At 42.7% G+C, this 20,199-nt stretch overlaps 1 protein-coding gene across 4 annotated transcripts in view; it reads left to right on the plus strand.

The window, feature by feature from the left end:
- The window catches only part of HECW1 (HECT, C2 and WW domain containing E3 ubiquitin protein ligase 1), a 441,131-nt gene that overhangs the window by 410,010 nt on the left and 10,922 nt on the right, over positions 1-20,199 (plus strand). For all 4 annotated transcript variants that reach the window (XM_077864126.1, XM_077864125.1, XM_077864127.1 and 1 more), the window contains exons 24-28: positions 9,911-10,009; positions 10,547-10,676; positions 15,593-15,739; positions 16,914-17,028; positions 19,584-19,782. In XM_077864126.1, the coding sequence (XP_077720252.1) occupies positions 9,911-10,009; positions 10,547-10,676; positions 15,593-15,739; positions 16,914-17,028; positions 19,584-19,782 (690 nt within the window). The remainder of the gene's footprint in view (positions 1-9,910; positions 10,010-10,546; positions 10,677-15,592; positions 15,740-16,913; positions 17,029-19,583; positions 19,783-20,199) is intronic.

Below are 20,199 nucleotides of genomic sequence, written 5' to 3' on the forward strand. Positions count from 1 at the left end.
ACATCTCCCATCCAGTCCATCAGCAAGTCCTCTTGTCCCTATCACGAAAATACGTCCTGAATCTGACTTCATTGCCCCCACTATCACAACCCTAATGTAAGCTACCGTCACCTCCCATCTGGACCACTGCAGGAACCTCTAAACTGGTCTCTCTGCTTCCACTCTTGCCAGACTCACCTCTCTCCATGCAGCATCCAGAATGATCATTTTAACACATCAATCAGTTCATTCATAGACCCTACATGAAACCTCCAGTGGATTCTCAATACACTTTGGATAAAATCCAAAGTCCTTACCAGGGACTGCCACCTCTGATGTTCTGTTCCCTGGGTATCTCTCCAAACTCATGTTCTATCCTCCTCCCTTTCTCTGTCTGGGGTCCAGTCCAATTGCTCTCTTCTCTGTTATTCAAACAAATTATATGTATTCCACATTGGACATTGCTATTCCCCCAGCTTAGAATACCCATTCTCCTTGAGGCTCACTCCTTTCCATAATTCAGATCAAGCATCATCCCCTCAGAAAAGATGACACAGCCTGGTGTATTTGGGAGGAATCACTCTTGCCTCCCATCTTTTCCACAAGAGAAACATAAAGGCCAAGTTTCTGGTAGGAATCTAAAATTATATTTGGTGGAGTAGGAAGGTATACTTAGCTATTCTAGGAGTGGTGGAAAATTGCTCAGGTATTGCAGAGTGGAGCATAAAGCCTTGAGATTGGTGACTTTCATTGCCTCGGGAGGCCCAGGAGAGGCAAGTGGTGCCTATGAGTCAGTTAGAAAGGAGACTATAATCACCTAGATTTGTGTATTCTTCCCCCAAGAGGGTGGCTTTGCCCTCACCCCCTCCAAAGGACATTGAGCAATGTCTGGAGACAGGTTGGGCTATCACAACTGGTACTGGCATCTAGGGGGGAAAAACCAAAGGTAGTGTCACACGTCTTCAAGTGCACAGGACAGGAACAGTTAATAGTGCTATAGTTGAGGAACCAGCTCTGTTGTTTTGAGAGTCACAAAGGTCCTTAACCCCTGCAAAGTCCTCCCAATTGCCAGGGAAGCAGTGACCTAGGATGATCTAGAAAGTAGCAGGAATGGAAAGCATGGCTGCTATAGAGAGAGCCTTCTAGAATTCAGCTGACACAAACCACCTGCTGTCAGTCTGCAGGTGACAGGCAATGCACAAGTAGGTGCAATAACAGAGTCCTAGCTTGGGAGGCAGGCCGTCGCGATGGGGCATTCAGGCATCAATGCAGCACTCTGGCCTCATTCGTTGACTCAGCAAAATGTATTTGAACCCCGGGACTTGCCAGTACAGTGCTGGTCCAGACAGGTGTTTGTGCTCCACGACATGCTGTGACCTCCAAAGGCCTCCAAAGTCCACGAACTGTGTACAAGATTTAGCAGACCTCCATTCCCTGCCAGATGCTCAAACATCAGCTGCAGCCTCCATCCCCTCACCAGAGGCAGCAAGAGCCAAGCATATTATCACCAAGTGTCCAGCCTCTTTGCTGTTCTCAATATACCGTCTGATCAGTGGTCCAGGCAGGAAGGCCAGAAGATAGGGTCAGCTTTGGGTCTTTCAATGCTGAAGCTGATGCCAGACGTCTCTCTGACGCTGAGTGGTATTGCATCAGAAGATCCAGCAACCAGAGTCGCACAGAGGGAGACTGAAGGCTTGCAGGGCAAGACTGAGAAGATCACCAAACTCAGAGACACCTTGCAACAACTATTAGGGGCCCATGTTTAATGCCAGGGGATCAAACTACCAGATACACCACAGCAGAACCTTTTTGACTTGGCATATTACCTGGTGCTACACTGAGGGTTTTATTCCATTTTATATCACTTTCATATCAAGGGATTAATTAGAAGCTTTTTGAGAGTATTTTGTTTCAGTCTCCAAAATGTCCTTCCAGGGTATCATTAGGTCTTATTTTCTTCACTTGTCAAGCCATCTGCTTTCCCTTCCATAAATCCAGCCTGTAAACAAGAAATTCCTCTCCCTAACTTCCTGACTGAATTTTTTGCCATTGAGCAAACTGCTTTTGTTTAAAGAATCATTTGAAAAATACGCTGTGAAATCATTACATACTACCCCCTACAAAAACATATTCCCATGGAAAGTCCCGCTGTACAGATCGAAGAGGGAGTGTGAGGGAGAGAGAAGCCTGCTACTACGTTGGTGTCTTGGTGTAAAACGTTTGCCACGTCCTTCCATATGCTGATCCAGTCACCCAGTCTCCTCTGCAGCTCAGTCATTCTGTCTTCCTGAACGGGGACCTCTATCGATATTGGAAATGTGAGCAATTAACCCAATCAGACGGGCATCAAATAGTATATGATGTTGCAGAAATTTCCAGTAGGCTGGTATAGTCGTGCTCCCCTGGGACAAAATCAGATGAGCATTTTTAATTTACTTCAAGTCAACAAACCTTGATGGGGTCCCTTACCTGTGCCAGGCATTGTGATCTGTGAATGTTTTGTGTAAGCAGAGAAAAAGCTTGTAGTTCTGTAGCAGCAGCCAACTGCCGGCTAGTCCACTGGCCCAGTCCACATTCTCACCCTTCAGTCCAGCGTGGGGTATGGCCCTGGGTTCTAAGGGAGAGGCATGCCAGTATGTAGATGGTGTCTATTAAACACTCAGGTGGACTGACCTCCACTAGTCCCTGGGCCCTTGTGTTTTAGCCCTTTTGTGTTTGTGCCCTTGCCCTATACAACATTATGACCCCCATTTTGCAGATGAGTAAACTGAGGTCCTTGGATGTTTAGCAGTTTGCCCAAAGTCACACAGGTCAGAGGAGTTAAACTGAGGCAGCGTGACCTTAGAACTTGCAGTTTTGTCTTTCCCACCACACTACTTGTTTGGGATTATTGGCCAGCGGCACACAGTAATGAGTCAACAAACAGTAATACATTCAAGGAGAGAGTCAAGTCTTTGTTGGGCCTTCAAACAACGTGGGAAGATGTGCCAGAAATGTGTGAAACTCCATTCATTACCTTTTGAACTCACTGAAATGTACAAAGCTCAGATGGAACGGAGATAAATCCTCGCCAGTAACTTTGGTTCCTTTCGTATCTCCTGCCATAATCTCCTTCCATGTCTTTATGAAAACTCAAAGTGGCTCCAGTTGCTTTCATCAGAGGCAATGTCAGTTCATCCTCCAGATATTTGGTGAGCTGTTGTTGAGGATGACTGAAGAGTGACATCTGCCCATTACAGAAGTCCTCTGATGGTCCCATAGTTAACTGGCTGCATGCTGCCTCCCCCAAAACCTATGAGCAGATGGATAAAGATGAAAACTACTTAGGTTTCCATCAGAGCAGGAAGGGCCACACCAAGAGAAGAACATTTATGAAATGAAATACTTTGCAAGTTTATCTAAATAACACGATGAAACCCTATATTTGCAAATATGTGAGGGTATCTGTGCTGCCCTGTGGTGTGAAAAGAGGAAGCTGCAGAGAAGCAGGAGCGGCAAGGCTGCCCCATACACAGACACAAAGTATCTGTTCTCACCAACTGATATGCAAGAGAAAGACCCATCAAGGTCCAAGAGAGTGCCTCATGTGACAGAGTTAATGTACTTTTATTTAATACTTTCTACGCTGTGTGTATTTTTCTTTACACTAAAAAATACCCAATTCTGTTTTGTTTTGTTTTCTTTGCCAGGAGGATAAGGGTTGATGATACCAAAAAACCAAAACTTGCAACACATGGAAAATCAAGGCTATGAAAAGAACTTAGAGTCCAGGGATTGTTTCTAAAAATCACAGGGTTGGTGGGGTTAGGTTGAGAAACATAACTGTGAACCATCCACATTCTACCCCTGAAGGAAAACAGACCATGCCTTCTTAACAATGAGACCCATAGCTGACTGACTCTCAAAAGAAGATTTTTTCCTATTAAATGTGGAGTTCTTGGTATTTTGCTATCTTGATCTTATTTTTGTGATGTCTTAGGTCCAAATGGGTTTCTGCGGATTAATCTCTGACCAGTAAATAAATAGGAAAATATGGTTTATGTGTTTTTAGAGGATCAGGAATACATCTTAGGGTGATGGCGTATTGGAATATCCTGGGGAGTTTTCATATTATACCCAAGGTGGAGCCAGAAGGAAACTCTTTTCTCCAGACTTGAGGATTACTGATGGAGGGAGGCCCCATTCCTGACCCATCAGAGTACTGTATCCTTCAGGTGGCTGGAATGGAGAAAAGATTGAGACCAACCATCTAGTACCAGGGAAGGGTCTCAGAGGGGCCTGCCATGGTGTAGGTGACATGCAGATTTAGACAGGTCTGGTACATGTAGTCAGAGGACATGCCTTATCTTCTCATGTCCTCAACACTTCCATGCTGTCTGCATGTGCATCTGCTGATTTACCTGGGGCCTGAGGCCCCTCCTGTGAAGAGAAGTTGAATGGTGCCCCCCATTGGAATCGAACACATGTGGGCATGTCTGATATGCTTGCAAAGGGGAGCCAACAGAAAGCAAGTGTGAGCAGGGAATCTGGGGTCCTCAGAAATGATACAGCTCAAGAGAAGCAGAAGGATGGCGCAGCAAGCCAGAGGGGCCAGCAAGCCTGAGGTTGAGCTCTGAATGAGGAGTAGTAGCTGCTCCTTAGGTCCACCATGACTTTGCCAGCCTAGGGACTGAAGGACAGTGAGTAAACTTCAAAAGGAATCCTAGGGACACCTGGGTGGCTCAGCAGTTGAGCATCTGCCTTTGGCTCAGGTCATGATCCTGGGGTCCTGGGATCGAGTTCCACATTGGGCTCCCCTTGCTGAGCCTGCTTCTCCCTCTGCCTGTGTCTCTGTCTCTGTGTGTGTGTCTCTCATGAATAAATAAATAAAATCTTTGGGGAAAAAAAAAAGAGGAATCCTAGTAAACTCTCAGGTCCCTAGCAACTCTGCTGTGAAGTCCCTCTAACAGAGCAGATCAATACAAGGAGCTATTCCCTATCAGCAACATAAAAATGAACTTAAGCCACTCCAAAGAGCAGATCTCGGGCAGCGGCAGCTCGGGGATTGCTGGCAGTGGCACCAGAACATGCAGCACTTCAACCATCTCTGGGATGTGCTGAGAGCAGTATGGCTTCAAGAATGGCAGCCGAGAAAAGGAGGAATAGTGTCACACTCTGTGAGCCAGGCTGGCCTGCAGTATCAGCCGAGATTTCTCGCAGGGCCCCTGGTGAAGAAAGAGGAACAGAGGTCCTGCGAGTTCACACATGGGGGCTCTGCAACTGGGGACCCTGGGGCCTGGATATTAAAGTGACACATGAATACCCATAGGCAGAGAAGGCACAGTGGGCTACCTCTGTAGGGACTTACTTTTATTTGTCCGTAAAACCCTTTATTTGTGGGGCACCTGGGTACCTCAGCTGGTTGGGTGTCCAACTTTTGATTTCAGCTCAGGTCATGATCTTGCAGTCCTGAGATTGAGCCCTACGCTAGGCTCTGCACTCAGCACAGAGTCTGCTAATCCCTCTCCCTCCTCCTCTGCCCTTCCACACACTCACACTTATTCTCTCTCTCTCTGTCTCTCATAAATAAAATCTTAAAAAAAGAAAAACCTCTTTGTGCCAAGTAATTTCGGTCAAAACATAAACTTTTTTGCTTCAGTTATGTGCACAATGTCTTCAATTATCAATACAGAGGCTAAAGAAGCATAATTTCTTTCTATTTCATAATTCCTACACGTTGGTAATAAGTGCAATCAATTTCCCAACAAGTAATTGTTCAAGCTAAGTGAGATAAACAAAGAAAGTGCAAAATTACTAGAAGATGTTTTCTCATAAATGAAATTATGCACCATGGCAATTCATCAACTGGTAAAGGTTTTCCATTTCAATCTATGTTTTTTTAAGCGACTTGAATTGTACAATTGGATTGTGCTTTACATAAACACATCCCAGATCATAGTTCATGGCTCTGAAATATAGTTTACTATGTATATTGGTCTGGCTCTGAGCCATCCTGTCTGTGTTTATGTAAAGCCAAACCACATTATCCTGGATTGCTTGCACACCTTCAGAAAAATATCGAGGGCTAACTAGTGGCCCACATCAGCCTGTGAAACCAGTATACTTTTGTCTTTAGAAATTCCATCTTATGAACTATTTAAAATGCTGTTTTCCCTGGCCATAGAAAAACTTATATTAGGAAGGCATTGTGTAGCAAAACTACTTATTCAGGCCAAATGGGAAATGAGTATGTGTAGTGTGTTTCTGTTATCTACTAAGTGTTGTTACTGAGTAAATGATTTAATGATATTTCTAAAAAGAAGAAGAAGAAGAAGAAATTCCATCTTATGATCTACCCATTCAAAGCAAATAAACAACTGTGTATCGGTGGTCTGCATTGCAAGTCTCCTGTGCTAGAAACCATGCCATCTGCTGCACTCCATCTGGTCGCAGCCCCTTGTTGAGAGGTAGGCAGTGGTGCTCCTCACTGCACAGCACTGGGCAAGACATCAAACCCGGAGATTCCTCCCCAGACCTTGCTTTCCTGATCACTGACGGTTGGTCCAGGGTGGGCAGCCAACCTGAGTTGCAACAAGCAAGGAATCATGCTGGAACCTTGGACCTGGGTTAGAGAGGGTCAAGTTGGTCTCTTGAGGATGAAAACCATAGGAAGTATTGACATAGAGAGAGAAGAAAGGAGCAGATGTGCAAAGAGAGGAGCGAAGAGGAGAAGGTGGACAAGGGAGAGTGAGGTCACTCAGGTCCCTCATCTTCCTGACACCCAACTGCATCCCTGACCCCAAATTCCATGAGATATCACCAGGGACTTGTAAAAAATTTCCCGGGCATCCCGGGTGGCTCAGCGGTTTAGCGCCACCTTCCTCCCTGGAGACCCAGGATAGAGTCCAACGTCGGGCTCCCTGCAGGGATCCTGCTTCTCCCTCTGCCTGTGTCTCTGCCTCTCTCTCTCTCTCTCTCTCTCTCTCTCTGTGTGTGTGTGTGTGTGTGTTTAAGTGTCTCTCATGAATATAAATAAAATCTTAAAAAAAAAAAAAAAAGAATTTCCCCCTTGGCTTAAGCTAGTTGAAGTTCACTTGAGCCAAAGTATTTCTAATTAGCAGAAGTCGGTGCTGGAAGCCAACATAAAATAAGATAATAATATCATTTAAAGAGTGCAGTTTTCCAGAAGAGGAAATGGAGACCAGGTAGTTAAGTCTTTGCATGAGATCATAGGCCAGACAACCTGGACCCTAGACCAGAGGATTAACTTCTCTACTGTTCAACTTCTCCAAATGGACACAAAGGGAAGGGCGTGATCTGGGGTGACGCAGATAGGCATTGGTGTTCTCACCCTACCACTTGCTTGGGGCTAATTATGGACCCTCAATTTCTTAGTTTATGAAATGAAGAGAGCTAGAATTGTGAAAATAGAGCTGTTGCAAGAGTCAGGAAGATAACGTGAGTAACATGTGTTGGCCCAATAGACATTCATTGAAAGTTATTTCCAATCTGTTTCCAATTTTTCACTCATAAGTAATAGCAGTCACTGGAGCTGAGAGCATATTGTAAAGGGTGCTGGTCAGCAGCCTCCTTCTGCATTTTTACTGTTAAATAGGGTGCTGAGATAGATGCTCCTCATTATGGGAAGGAAGCAGTCTTCTATTCCTGCTTTACTACAAAGATTTTTTTCCTCAAAATTGATGGCAGATATTATCAAGTAACCAGCTTCTCTCAACAACAAAAGTCATATGATTTTTGTCTTTTGATTTCATAATTTATTTTAATAACAATACCTAATATTAAACTATCCTCAGTTTCCTAAAACCAAATATCTTTAATCACTTCTCATTGTTCTGGGAATGAATTGGTAGGTTCTGGTGTTTTAATTATGGGTTTTTTTTTTTAATGTATGAGTGAAATATCTTTAGTTTTCTTTCTTTTGCTCTTTGCTAGATTCCATTTTGTGATGATGATAGCTCATACTGATGAATTACGGAGTTTTCTATCCTTTTCTGATTTCTGGAACTATATAAATAGCAAAGGGGTTTTCTATCCATGGAGGTTTTGAAAGAAACAAACATGTTTTTAAACATGTGTATGTGTGTATCTAGTCTCACCAACAATTTTGTATGTAGTCCTTTTTCCTTATAGTCTTCTAGTTCATTCGGTGGTTATTTGTCTATTTAAGTTTTCTGCTTCTTCTTGAATAGAGTTGAATAATTTATATTTTGTTAGAAAATTTACGATTCATTGAAATATTTCATTTTTTTTAACATTGAGCTGAAAATTGTGTTCTTGTATAATATTTTCATCTGCTCCCTATCTGTGGATACCTACTACCTGCTAAGATTACAATTTTTCTTTACTAGGCCCTCGGGGGCCAGCTCTAAGTGAGGAGGGTACTTGGCCAGGCACCTGTGTTGATGTTTGCTCTCTTTCTGCTTTGAGTGTCTTGATCATCTCCATCTGCATGGTTACAACCCCATCATCATGCTAGAAGGATCAGCTGTAATGCTTAGAGTCAGTTAGAGTGGGTAAGCCTCAACTGGGGTAGAAGTAAACTGTGTCTGTATACACAGGATTGTGGTCACCATGTGGGGGACTGGTCAGGTATTGAGCTGGTCGGGAGAGACCGCTGAGGGATGAAGCACTAGTGGGGCATGTTGACCTCAAGGACTCTAAGACATCTGATTTCCTATGAGATCCCCCACGCACGGTGCCCCCATAGCACCTTCACTGAGATTTCCTTTGCCTCTAATCTCTTCAGTCAGTAATATTCGTACATTGATATTTGTATGTTATTTCCTGCAAATAGAATTGATCACTTGAAATATGTCAATTTGAAGAGTTATTTATAATTATGCTCATTCAATAGGATCAGATGATCTATTCATTTTAATAATTTTTAAAGTAGTTCTAGAGTAAGAAATCTTCTGAGTCTGAAAAGAGTCTCACGAAAGGTAGTAGAGATGTATTAGTTGAAAATTCCAAGTGGGAGGATCTGATAAAAGTCAAAACTAAGTCTACAGTTAGGTGAAAATCTATTTAGATGGAAAGAGGCCAGGGAGACCCCTGTATTGGAGGTAGGATCCAGAGATGGGCAAGGCCCACACGGTGAGAGAACCAGTATGCTAGACGAACCAGACAAAAATCTGGTTTAGGAGCAGGGCAACAATGGGATCAAGCCCCAGGGAGACTCAGCACTCAGTCAAGCAGGTTATTAGCACAAATTCCAGGATATTAAAAAAAAATCCCAGGATTTGCCCCAAGAATTTAAATTATTAAAAGCCCTTACATCTGGAGGTAACCAGATCTACAGGACCTGTTCTTCCCAGCAGAGATCCATTCTTTGTGTGTATGTGGCTGTCAATATTAAATAGCAATGTAGGCTCAGCTTATCCTTACCAAAACGTGATTCCCTGTAACTCTTCCTACCGACTGTGAGCACAACTGCCATGTATGACCCCCACTCAAATCCTCTACCTCCCGGCATGTATTGGTCACACATTAGACCTTCAGGTGGTATCTCTGGAATGCTTGAATAGATAAGGACGTATGGTCCAGAAAACGTTCTTTGTCCTTGGGTTCAGGTCCTCCCTGGGTTCAATGTGGACTGTTTATCTAGGGTTCCAGACTTCTTTATCAGTGTGTTTCTTCTCTCGGGTCCCCATGCTGTCAATTCTGAGAAGAGGATTCCAGCATAATGACTCTATTCTGGTACTTGGGGGAGAGAGGAGAGTTGCTTTCACACATACCAAGTACCTAGGCATTGTTTATGGTAAAGAATGAGGAGAAGGAGAATGGGTACCTCCCTTCTGTCATCAGTTGGCAAATTCCTTGAGCCTCTTACAATGAGTACTATCAGGAAACACGTTAAATACAAATACAAATGATTTTTAACAATATAAATTTCCACCTGCCCTTAAATTTCTCTGCCTTGTCTGTGTTCCAGGTTCAGGTTTAGTGGTCGTATCCTAGGCCTGGCTTTGATCCATCAGTACCTTCTCGATGCCTTCTTCACGAGGCCCTTCTATAAGGCACTCCTGAGACTGTAAGTGTGTTATCGTGGGCCATGGTCTACCCAGCCCCGTCTGAGGACAGGAGATGCCAGCTTCCCTGGCACCTCTCACTCTGTCCCTGTTTTGCCCTAACCATTCCTCTTTGTTTGCTTTTCTGAGTGCTTACATATCACATAAACCTTTTAGTACAATAAAAAGGCATTTGGAGATTTTATATAAGCATAGGAGACTATTATAACATCATATAATGGATATGAATCCGTTTATATAAATAATTACAGTAAGATTACAAACTTTATATTACACTAAGTAGAATTAATCTAAAACTTAGTCTGATTTAAAATGTTTTCTAAAACTTTCTCCAATTGCCTTCAAGAGTTCATGAGTCAATAATTATCCCATATTTATTATTGTTATTTCAAAAAAAAAAAGCATTGAATGAACTACAAAGATTCATCAATATATTCAAAAATACCAAATTATTAGAATCGGTCTACGTTGCTTTAGCCAGGTCTGGGCAGCTGTTTGTTTAACAATCTGTTTACCTTTCACCCTTGGAATGCATCCAGGCCCTGTGATTTGAGTGACCTGGAATATTTGGATGAGGAGTTCCACCAGAGTTTGCAATGGATGAAGGACAACAACATCACAGATATCCTAGACCTCACTTTCACTGTTAACGAAGAAGTTTTTGGACAGGTTTGTGGGATATGGGGCTTGGAAAAAAGCATTTGTTTTTTTGCTGTGGAAAATTCACATAACAGAATTTACCACCTTCACTGTTTTTAAGTCTACAGTTCAGTATTGTTCAGTATGTTCACACTGTTGTACAATCAACCTCCAGGACTTGTTCATTTTGCAAAACTGAAACTATATGCATTAAGCAATAATTCCACACTTTTCCTTCTCCCCAGTCCCTGATAACAGCCCTTCTACTCTCTCTCTCTGAATTTGGCTGCTCTGGATACCTCACATAAGTGGAGTCATACAGTATTTGTCTTTTTGTGACTGCCTTCTTTCACTTAACACCTTGTCCTCAAGGTTATCCACATTATAGCATGTGTTAGGATTTCCTCACTTTTTAGGGCTGAATTCCATATAGTGGAATTATGCTATATACATATATATAACATATTTTATTAATTCATCCACCTGTTGATGAACCCTTTGGTTGCTTCCACATTTGACTATTGCAAATAAGGCTGCTGTGTAAATTTATCTGTTCAAGTCCTCGCTTTCAATTCTTTTGGCTGTATACCCATAAGTGGAATTGCTGGATCTTAAAGTAATGGGATTTTGTTTTTAATCTAGAAAACAAAGAGTCTCATTCATTTGAAAGATAATTTTCTGAGGACTACTTCCTTTAAGAAAGCTGCCCATGTCTTCTTCCTTCTCCTTTTCACAACATGGATCTATTTTATAGAGTCTTTGAAAACCAAAGTGATAATGGATTAGAAAACATTTTTGTGAAGTGTGACATACATTTGGAAGGTAGTTCTGTGATCTGTGCAGCTACAAAAAATACTTATTTTAATCACTAGCATCTAGATATTTGCTCCTCCAAAATGCATGTATATCAATATTATTTAATAAGATAAAGCCTCTTATTTTTTCCCCACCAGTATTTATATATCTTTGAATCTTCTGGGTTACAGTTTTATAGGTTAACTATAGCCTGAATCATTTACAAGAGATTTCAAAAGCCTCTACAAGTGATAATCTGTAATGTGTCATTGTGAGAATTGAGCTGATAGGCTTTATAAGTACCTATAAGCAGAAGCACAAATGTGAATGGCGTGCTGAGTCTGTGTATGACAGGTACACACTGAACTTTGCAGCACCTATACCATAGTCAGGAATTTTGGACAGGTCCTGGAAAATATCAGGATTCTGTTGAATTTCCTTTGTGTAAACATATCTGTAAAGAATACCCTCTTCCATATTTGAGGAAAAAATTTTCCTTCTTACAACTATAGAGAACACATTTAAATATGCCCAAACATACATGATACGTTGGGCACAAGACTGGCTCACTCAGTGGAGTGTGTGATTCTTGACCTTGGAGTTGTAAGTTCGAGCCCCATGCTAAGAGCAGAGATTACTTAAAAATAAAATCTTTTAAAAAAATGCAATTCACTTAACTGTCCTGCATGTATTAGATAAAAGTATGAAATACAGTATTTGCTATGTGTGACTTCTTTTTGCCATTCTTTACATTTGCCCCGCAGCAGAGGGTTAATTTGTAAAATAAATACAATCATTTAGCAGGTGTTATTTTTTTAAAAGATTTATTTATTTATTCATGATAGACATAGAGAGAGAGAGAGGCAGAGACACAGGCAGAGGGAGAAGCAGGCTTTATGCTGGGAGCCCAACACGGAACTCGATCCCGGGACTCCAGGATCACGCCCTGGGCCAAAGGCAGGCGCTAAACCGCTGAGCCACCCAGGGATCCCCTAGCAGGTGTTATTAAGACAACTGGTAGCCATCTTAAAAACTTTTAAGTTAGATTCCTAACCTAACTCATTACATCACAATAAATTCTACCTGGATTAGAAATCCATTAAAAATAAATAAATAGGCACCTGGGGGCTCAGTGGTTGAGCACTGCCTTTGGCTAAGATCATGATCCCAGGGTCCTGGGATTGAGTCCTGCATCAGGCTCCCTGTGGGGAGCCTACTTCTCCCTCTGCCTGTGTCTCTGCCTCTCTCTCTGTGTCTCTCGTGAATAAATAAATACAATCTTTAAAAAAATAAAAAATAAAAAAATAAGATCTTTAAAAATAAATAAAATTTTAAAAATAAAAATAAAAAAGAAGAAAATGCTAGAATTTTTATTTTTAATCTTCCAGTAAGGAATGCTACTGTATATGTGACACAACTTTCAAAGTCATAAAAGAAGAGATTGACATAGTGAACTAAAATTATTATTTAATTCTGTGTGGCAAAAATACAGCATAAACAAAGTAAAAATGGCATAATATTGAATATACTATGGTATACACACAAAAGGCGATTCTTTCAATATAGGAAGAGATCTCACAGATCAATAAGAAATTATCAACAACAAATAGAAAATTAGCAAAACATAAATAGTTCCCAGAAAAGGAAATATGAGGAAATAATCTCATTCACAAATTGTAAAAATGTAAATTAAAGCATAGTGAAATGCCATTTTCCCTTATGTGTCATGAATCAGAAAGGTTAGCAGTATTCCATTTTGGAGATGATGTAGAGAAAAGGCATGCTGTACAGGAGTATAGGTGGGAGTAAGTGGAAGTTTGGCTCACTGTCTATGAAAGGCACCTTTGTGGTAGCTACCTTCATTCATAATGCACCTGCCTTCCTGGTATTGTATATAATTGATGAATCACTGAACTCTACACCTGAAACTAGTGTTACACTGTATGTTAACTAACTAGAATTTAAATAAAAACCTAAAAAATAAAAATAAAAAAATAAATGTACCTGCCCTTGAGACAGCACCCAGGAATTTGTCCTACTGATATTTATTCACACCTAGTTCAAGTGAGTAGTGTATTAAGATCTTCACTGCAGCGTTGTCGACAGTTGCAAAAGACCTGAAATGATCTAAATGTCCAGCAATAGAGCATTGGTTAAATACATTATGATACATTCACGCAATGGAATAGTGAACCAGTGGGATGTATGACTAAAAAGTGCAAGACATGCCAGCCATCAACTTACAACAGTAAGAAGGGTATTGCAACAGCAACAACAAAAACAGAATAAGTCAGATCTGGATTGGTATAAAACAATTGTCAAGGTACATTGTTAGGTGAAAAAAGTGTCGTGATGAACAGTGTACATAATATGCTATCGTTTATGGGGGAAAATGATGATATATACATATTCCCTGGTATGTATGTCTATTCTCCTTGGAAGAGACGTGAGGGCAATTTTCTCCAGGTAGGGAGATTATATAGCTGGGAGGTGAGATGGGAGAGAAGCTTGCTTTTCATTTATGGCCCTTTATACCATTTGAATGTTATTTCATGGACACATATTACCTGCTCAAAAAAATGAAGTAAACTACGAATAACTGAACCCATAAAATGAGAGGGGGAGAAAATAACATGGAAAGTACAAAAGATCAATCCTTAATGTGTGTGTGGCATTGAACAACTCAGAGAGAAGTTTAAAATGTTCCCAATGATAAAAATAAGGCTGCGTTGTAGATCTGGAATAATGTATATCTGTGTAAAGCTTAAACAGATCTCATTCCTCTTGAAATGAGGTCACTAATGGTTTTAGAAAACTGAGTTATAGCCCTTGTTTTGGCAAGTTAGGAGATCCTGAGGAGCAGGCAGGTAGATGCAGATGAAAGACATCATAAGCTTTTCCTAGGTGTGTGTGTGTGTTAGGATTAGGGTCAGCTGCCTGTGAAGAACCCCAAAATGACCCTACTGAAATTAAGTTTATTTTTTAAGTTTATTTTTTTCTCACATTAAAGTCTAGACAACCCACGGCTGCAATGCCTACTTTAGGCCCAGAAGCAAATAGTGCCCCAACCATCCTGCTTGTGCCTAAAGCAGCAGGACAAAGGAGCAACAGCCCCTTACTTTAAGGAGGTTCCTGAAAGTGCCATACAACACTCCTGCTTACACCTTACCGGCCAGAATTTAGTTACACGGCACACCTAGCTAAAGCAAGGTCAGGAATTCGTCTCTAACTGGGCAGCTGAAAATCAGAGGTTCCAAGGAATGTGGATATTGAGTGGCAATTAGGATATTAAACCAGCCAGTATTTTATAATTAGCACTAGTCACCTAAGTGATAAAAGAAAAAATAACATCAGACTTCTGCAGACTGTTTAGGTACCTGTGTCAACGAACGCCAACTACACATATCTACGTTTCTTAAACCAATGGCTAAACACAGCAATGCCTCCCTTCTTACAGCTTTGAGTGGTGAGATGAACCCCTTCAGTGAATTTGAGATGACGGACAATCCCTTCCAATGCCCAACACTTTTGATAAAAATCTCCAACATGTCATCCCCTGCCTCGCCTTTCAAAAGATAGAGCACAGATCATAACTTCTCTTAATGATTCATTTGTCCTAACAAACAAGCACCACCGTACTAAGTGGCAGGGTCCTTCTCCGTTTCCTTTCTCAACATCACTCTGCCATTCTCCAGCCAATATTATACCCAGCTGTAAAAGCCATCTTCCCATCCTCTGCCATTTTCCTGTCAATGATCTGCTCTGGGTGGGGAGGCTGGTGGCTTTTGAGAATGTAATCTAATTGGGATTTGGGGGAATTGAGTATCAGGACCTTCTGGTCCATCTTTTCCCCCAGGACAACCAGGGGCATTTTTCGTTTAGTCCCATTATCCCTCTTGAGTCAAGAAAATATGTTTCCCCATTATAACACATCAAAAAATGCAGCTTTTCCGAGGTGCATAACTATCCTCTGAGAACAATCAGAGCTTTTGTAGTAACTTCCAGGAAAGGAAAAAGAATTAAGGAGGTGAGAAGGCCGAACCCATGTGAAGAAGACTTTCTGTAAATAGTTCACCCTACTAGAATTGATATGTGTCACTGCAAGGTCAGCTGAGCCAACAGGCATCACAGTCTTCATGTGTCCCCACAAGGTAACCGAAAGGGAGTTGAAATCTGGAGGAGCCAACACCCAGGTGACGGAAAAGAACAAGAAGGAATACATCGAGAGGATGGTCAAGTGGCGGGTGGAGCGTGGTGTGGTACAGCAGACGGAGGCGCTGGTGCGGGGCTTCTACGAGGTGAGACCCAGGCCCGGCTGAGGAAGGCAGGCCAGGGCCAGGGCCCTCACCACCCCACAGCCTGTTGGGGGGAAAGGAGAAGAACCAAGGTGGGTGGAGGGCTCAACTCCAGTCACCAGGGTGCAGAGAGGACCCCCTTAGGGTAGACAAAGGAGGAGTCCAAGATCTCTGAGAAACCTTCCTCTTGTGGCAGGTGAAAAATGCTCTCACAGAAATGTTGTGACACATATGCAAACATTCAGTGTCTCTTGTCAGGACATGTGCATGCTGTTTCCTTTCACTCAGTGAAATTACATTAAGTGTAGTGAAGGCATTGGGGCACATTGTCCACTCTTGCTAGATTTCTCTTTCGTTACAGTGTCACTTTGTGCCATATGATCCCCACTAAGGTAATAAATCAAGAGGACGGGGACGGCTGCCAGCTTCCTGGGCATCCAAGGCTGGTGTCCTTTAGCCTTTGCAATTTAGAAACAAGACACTATCAGTGTTTTCTCAGAGCTTGGGTCTTGGAAGGTTTCTTTCTCTGCCCGTAGTGGAGGTCAACACTGCCTGCTGGCTTGTCCACCACAGTTTGTTGAGAGGAGGTGCTCAGTTGTCCCCAATCCATGTGGCAACAAGGCTGAAGTCAGAGCTCAGCGACCTAGCAAAGGAGGTCTTCCCAGATCTTTGAAGGGGGGACGAAGGGCCGGAGTGGAGAAAGGAAGGGAAATACAGTTTTTTGGTTTTTTTTTTAAGTAGAATGCCCATATCTAGGAAAGAAGTCATAGTTTAGTGTGGGAGACAGGATACCTTTCAAGGGAAATGATAATAGTAAAAGCCCTCAAGTCACTTCAAAGTGTTTGGACCTCCTGCCTTTAAAATTCAATGATACTTGGAAACTTAAATATGACTAGAGAACATCAGGTCAGATTGGCTCATAACATCATTCTGAGAGGGAGTATCCCAGGTAGTGAAAACCCTGGGACCTTTCTCGAGCTCCCAGCTCATCAGTGGGTTGTGTTTCAGGACGCAGAGGCCACGATTTTGAACCTAGACAGGATAGTACATTCATTAAAAACAAACCAAAAAACAAAAAGAGTTGTAACGATGGTCAGTGTCCCAGCGTAACCCACAGAAGGAGTGGTCATGCCTACACCTTCAGGGTGTTGGACCTGAAGCCTCATCTTCGTTCCAGGTCGTAGACTCAAGGCTTGTGTCCGTGTTCGACGCCAGGGAGCTGGAGCTGGTGATCGCTGGGACCGCGGAAATCGACCTGAACGACTGGAGGAACAACACGGAGTACCGGGGCGGTGAGCGGGGGGTGCAGGCCACGACCCTGTTGTCTGACCGGTGGCCTCCCAGGCGACCTTAGCCAGCCTCACGGTAGCTGGTTGGCAGTGAACAGAGCAGAGGTGTTTGCTACGGTCCCGGGGCCCTGCGACCCCACCTCTAGCTGGGTCCAAAACGCTGTCCTCACCCCCAAGGGAAACGCCCTGCCATTGAACACTTGCCTCCCCCCTCCCTCCCCAGCCTGGCAGCCCTCAATCTGCATCCTGTCTCTATGGATTTACCCATTCTGGGTGCTTCCTGTAAAAACAACCATATAACATGTGGCCTTGGGCCTGGTTCCCTTCATTTAGCCTGCTGTTTCAAGGTTTGTCCAGGCTATAGTGTTTCATCACTCCATTTCTTTTTGAGGTCGAATAATATTCCATTATCTATAAATATATTTTAATATAAATATAAAATATATAAATAAAGTAATATATAATATATATTTATATATAACTTATATAAATATATAAATATTTATATATTTTTATATAATATTTTAACGTAAATATAAAATATATAAATAAAATAATATATTATAAATATTTATATGATTATATAAATTACATATAAATAATATAATATAGTAATTATATATTTATGAATTATATATAATTATAATTATATAATAATATAATATAAATGCAAATAATATATTATATATGATATTAATATAATATAAATATATATTCATTTATATCATTATATATAAATAATATAAATATAAATATAAATATTCATTTATATCATTATATATAAATAATATAAATATAATATAAATATATATTTATTTATATCATTATATATACCTAATATAAATATAATATATTATAATACAAATACATATTTATTTATATAATAAAATAGTATAAATAAAATAATATTCCATTTTATATCTATATATAACATATATTCCATCACTTTTCAAAGACTACAAAAAACTGGGCCTTAGGGCAGCCCAGGTGGCTCAGCAGTTTAGTGCCACCTTCAGCCCAGGGTGTGATCCTGGAGTCCAGGGATGGAGTCCCATGTCAGGCTCCCCACAGGGAGCCTGTGTCTCCCTCTGCCTGTGTCTCTGCCTCTCTCTCTCTCTGTCTCTCATGAATAAATAAATAAAATCTTAAAAAAAAACACAAAACTGGGCCTTATCTCAATACATGTGCAAAGTAGGTTCTCATAACATGCCTTCCTGTAACCTCCATCCTGAACATTCCTTCAGGTGATCCGCATTGGGATAGGCTCTGGCCTAACTCCATGTAGACTCATTACCAAGAGCCACCACCCAGAGGCCAGCTCCTGGGCTAGGATACATGCCACCAGGGAAGTGCATCCCACTTCCTGTAGGATTGGAGCCCCGTTCCCCTCAATCTTGGTTTGCCACAACACGGTTCTGTTATTTCCCCAAATCCTATTTCTAAGTCCTCCCACCTATTCACCTTCACCCTGCCAAACTAGTCTCCCGTCTTCCTGAAACATTATTTTCACCAGGCCACTTCCTTATCCACAAAATGGATAAATTTTTCTTTTTAAGTCTCAAAACCATTTCCTTGTGTAAAATATTATAGAGAAACCATCCAAACCACAGAGAGAGAGCTAGGCCCCCCACCCCAGCCTCCCTCTTCTCCCCAGTGTACTGGGCCTGAGGAGCCTCTGTGGGATCACGGGGCACTTCCTGGCATGGCGTGGAAACCGCTGGCCCCAGTGGCGAGTCCCAGGGTCTCCGCCTGGCTGCTACCGCCCTCTGAGGCTCCTGGCAAGTCTCCCCTCGGCCCTCACCAGACCCCGCTCTGCGCTGGTGGGCTTGCTGTTCCCTGCAGATTTCTTCCTTGTTCTTGTCGTTCTCTAGCTCTCCTGTCCTCCACTCACCCAGAGCCTTCCCGTCCTCCACGCACACCTCACTTCCCACACAGATTTCTCCCAGGTCAGATGCCTCTTGCATTTGCATCAGTGGTGACTCTTTGACCTGAGCCGGTTGCCCAGGCTGGCTCTCCTAACTCTACTGGTGGCAGTGGCCTGACCGGCCCAGCGGGCCTGAGGGCAGCCGCTCCAAGAGCACTGATGGCTGCTGGAGATCCAGGCGTCTTCTGTTCAGCAAGCTTGCCCTTTCCCTCCAGACTCTCCCCCAGTACGTGGTTACCAAGAACTAAGCTATCAGGACAGAGACAAATACAGTAAAATATTAGGTTGATGCGGGTTTTGTCTCTTAGGGTCCCAAGGGTCCCTAGCCACCCCTTGTCTCATTTAGATGAGGCAGGAAAATGGCTGGTGGGGTCCCATGAAAGCAGATATCTCTGAGGACACCCCTCAGAAAGTCCAACTTTTTATAAAATGGCTATTTTCTAAATCTGCTTTTGTTGTGACACTTGACCCGATGGCATAGAAGGTCATAGACCTGTGTGAAGGCCGTCGTTAGAGAACCCGGCAGACCGGTGGCAGCTGTTGGGGTCTCCCTGGCCCTGCCACACCCGTTGCTCTCTCCCTTCCTCCTCCTCCCTGCACATCCTCACTGGCTCCCTCCTTCTGCCCCACTCAGGGTATCACGATGGGCATCTTGTGATCCGCTGGTTCTGGGCCGCCGTGGAGCGCTTCAATAATGAGCAGAGGCTGAGATTACTTCAGTTCGTCACGGGAACATCAAGCGTGCCCTACGAGGGCTTCGCTGCCCTCCGAGGAAGCAATGGGCTTCGGCGTTTCTGCATAGAGAAGTGGGGGAAAATTACGTCTCTCCCCAGGTAGGGGCTCCTGCCAGCCTCCGGCAAACCCACCAAAGAGGGCCAGTAGACCTCGGTATTGGAGTTTGGGTGATGATCCTCTGGGAGGAAATCCTTTCCTGCCACCCAAAGTACTGTTATACGAGTTCTTGGTGAAAGATGCCAGGGAAGAGTCTCTGGGAGGTGAATTTAGACCATATTTTTAGTGGGTTTTGATGACTCATGGTATTTAGGTTACAGTGTCATGGTCCCTGTGTCAGGTGTAGGAAGCTTTCCTATCTGTTCGTAGCCCAATTTAACTTTAGAAGGACTGGATCACCTGGTGAGGGTGGCAGGGGAGGCTGGGGGCCCAAAGTAACCCTTCTAGCACTGCATCTGTACTCCTCCAGCGCATCACACAATACTCTGTAGGTTGACTGTGCATGTACATGTCACATT

The sequence above is a fragment of the Canis aureus genome, chromosome 21 (genome assembly GCF_053574225.1).
Source record: "Canis aureus isolate CA01 chromosome 21, VMU_Caureus_v.1.0, whole genome shotgun sequence".
Taxonomy (NCBI): domain Eukaryota; kingdom Metazoa; phylum Chordata; class Mammalia; order Carnivora; family Canidae; genus Canis; species Canis aureus.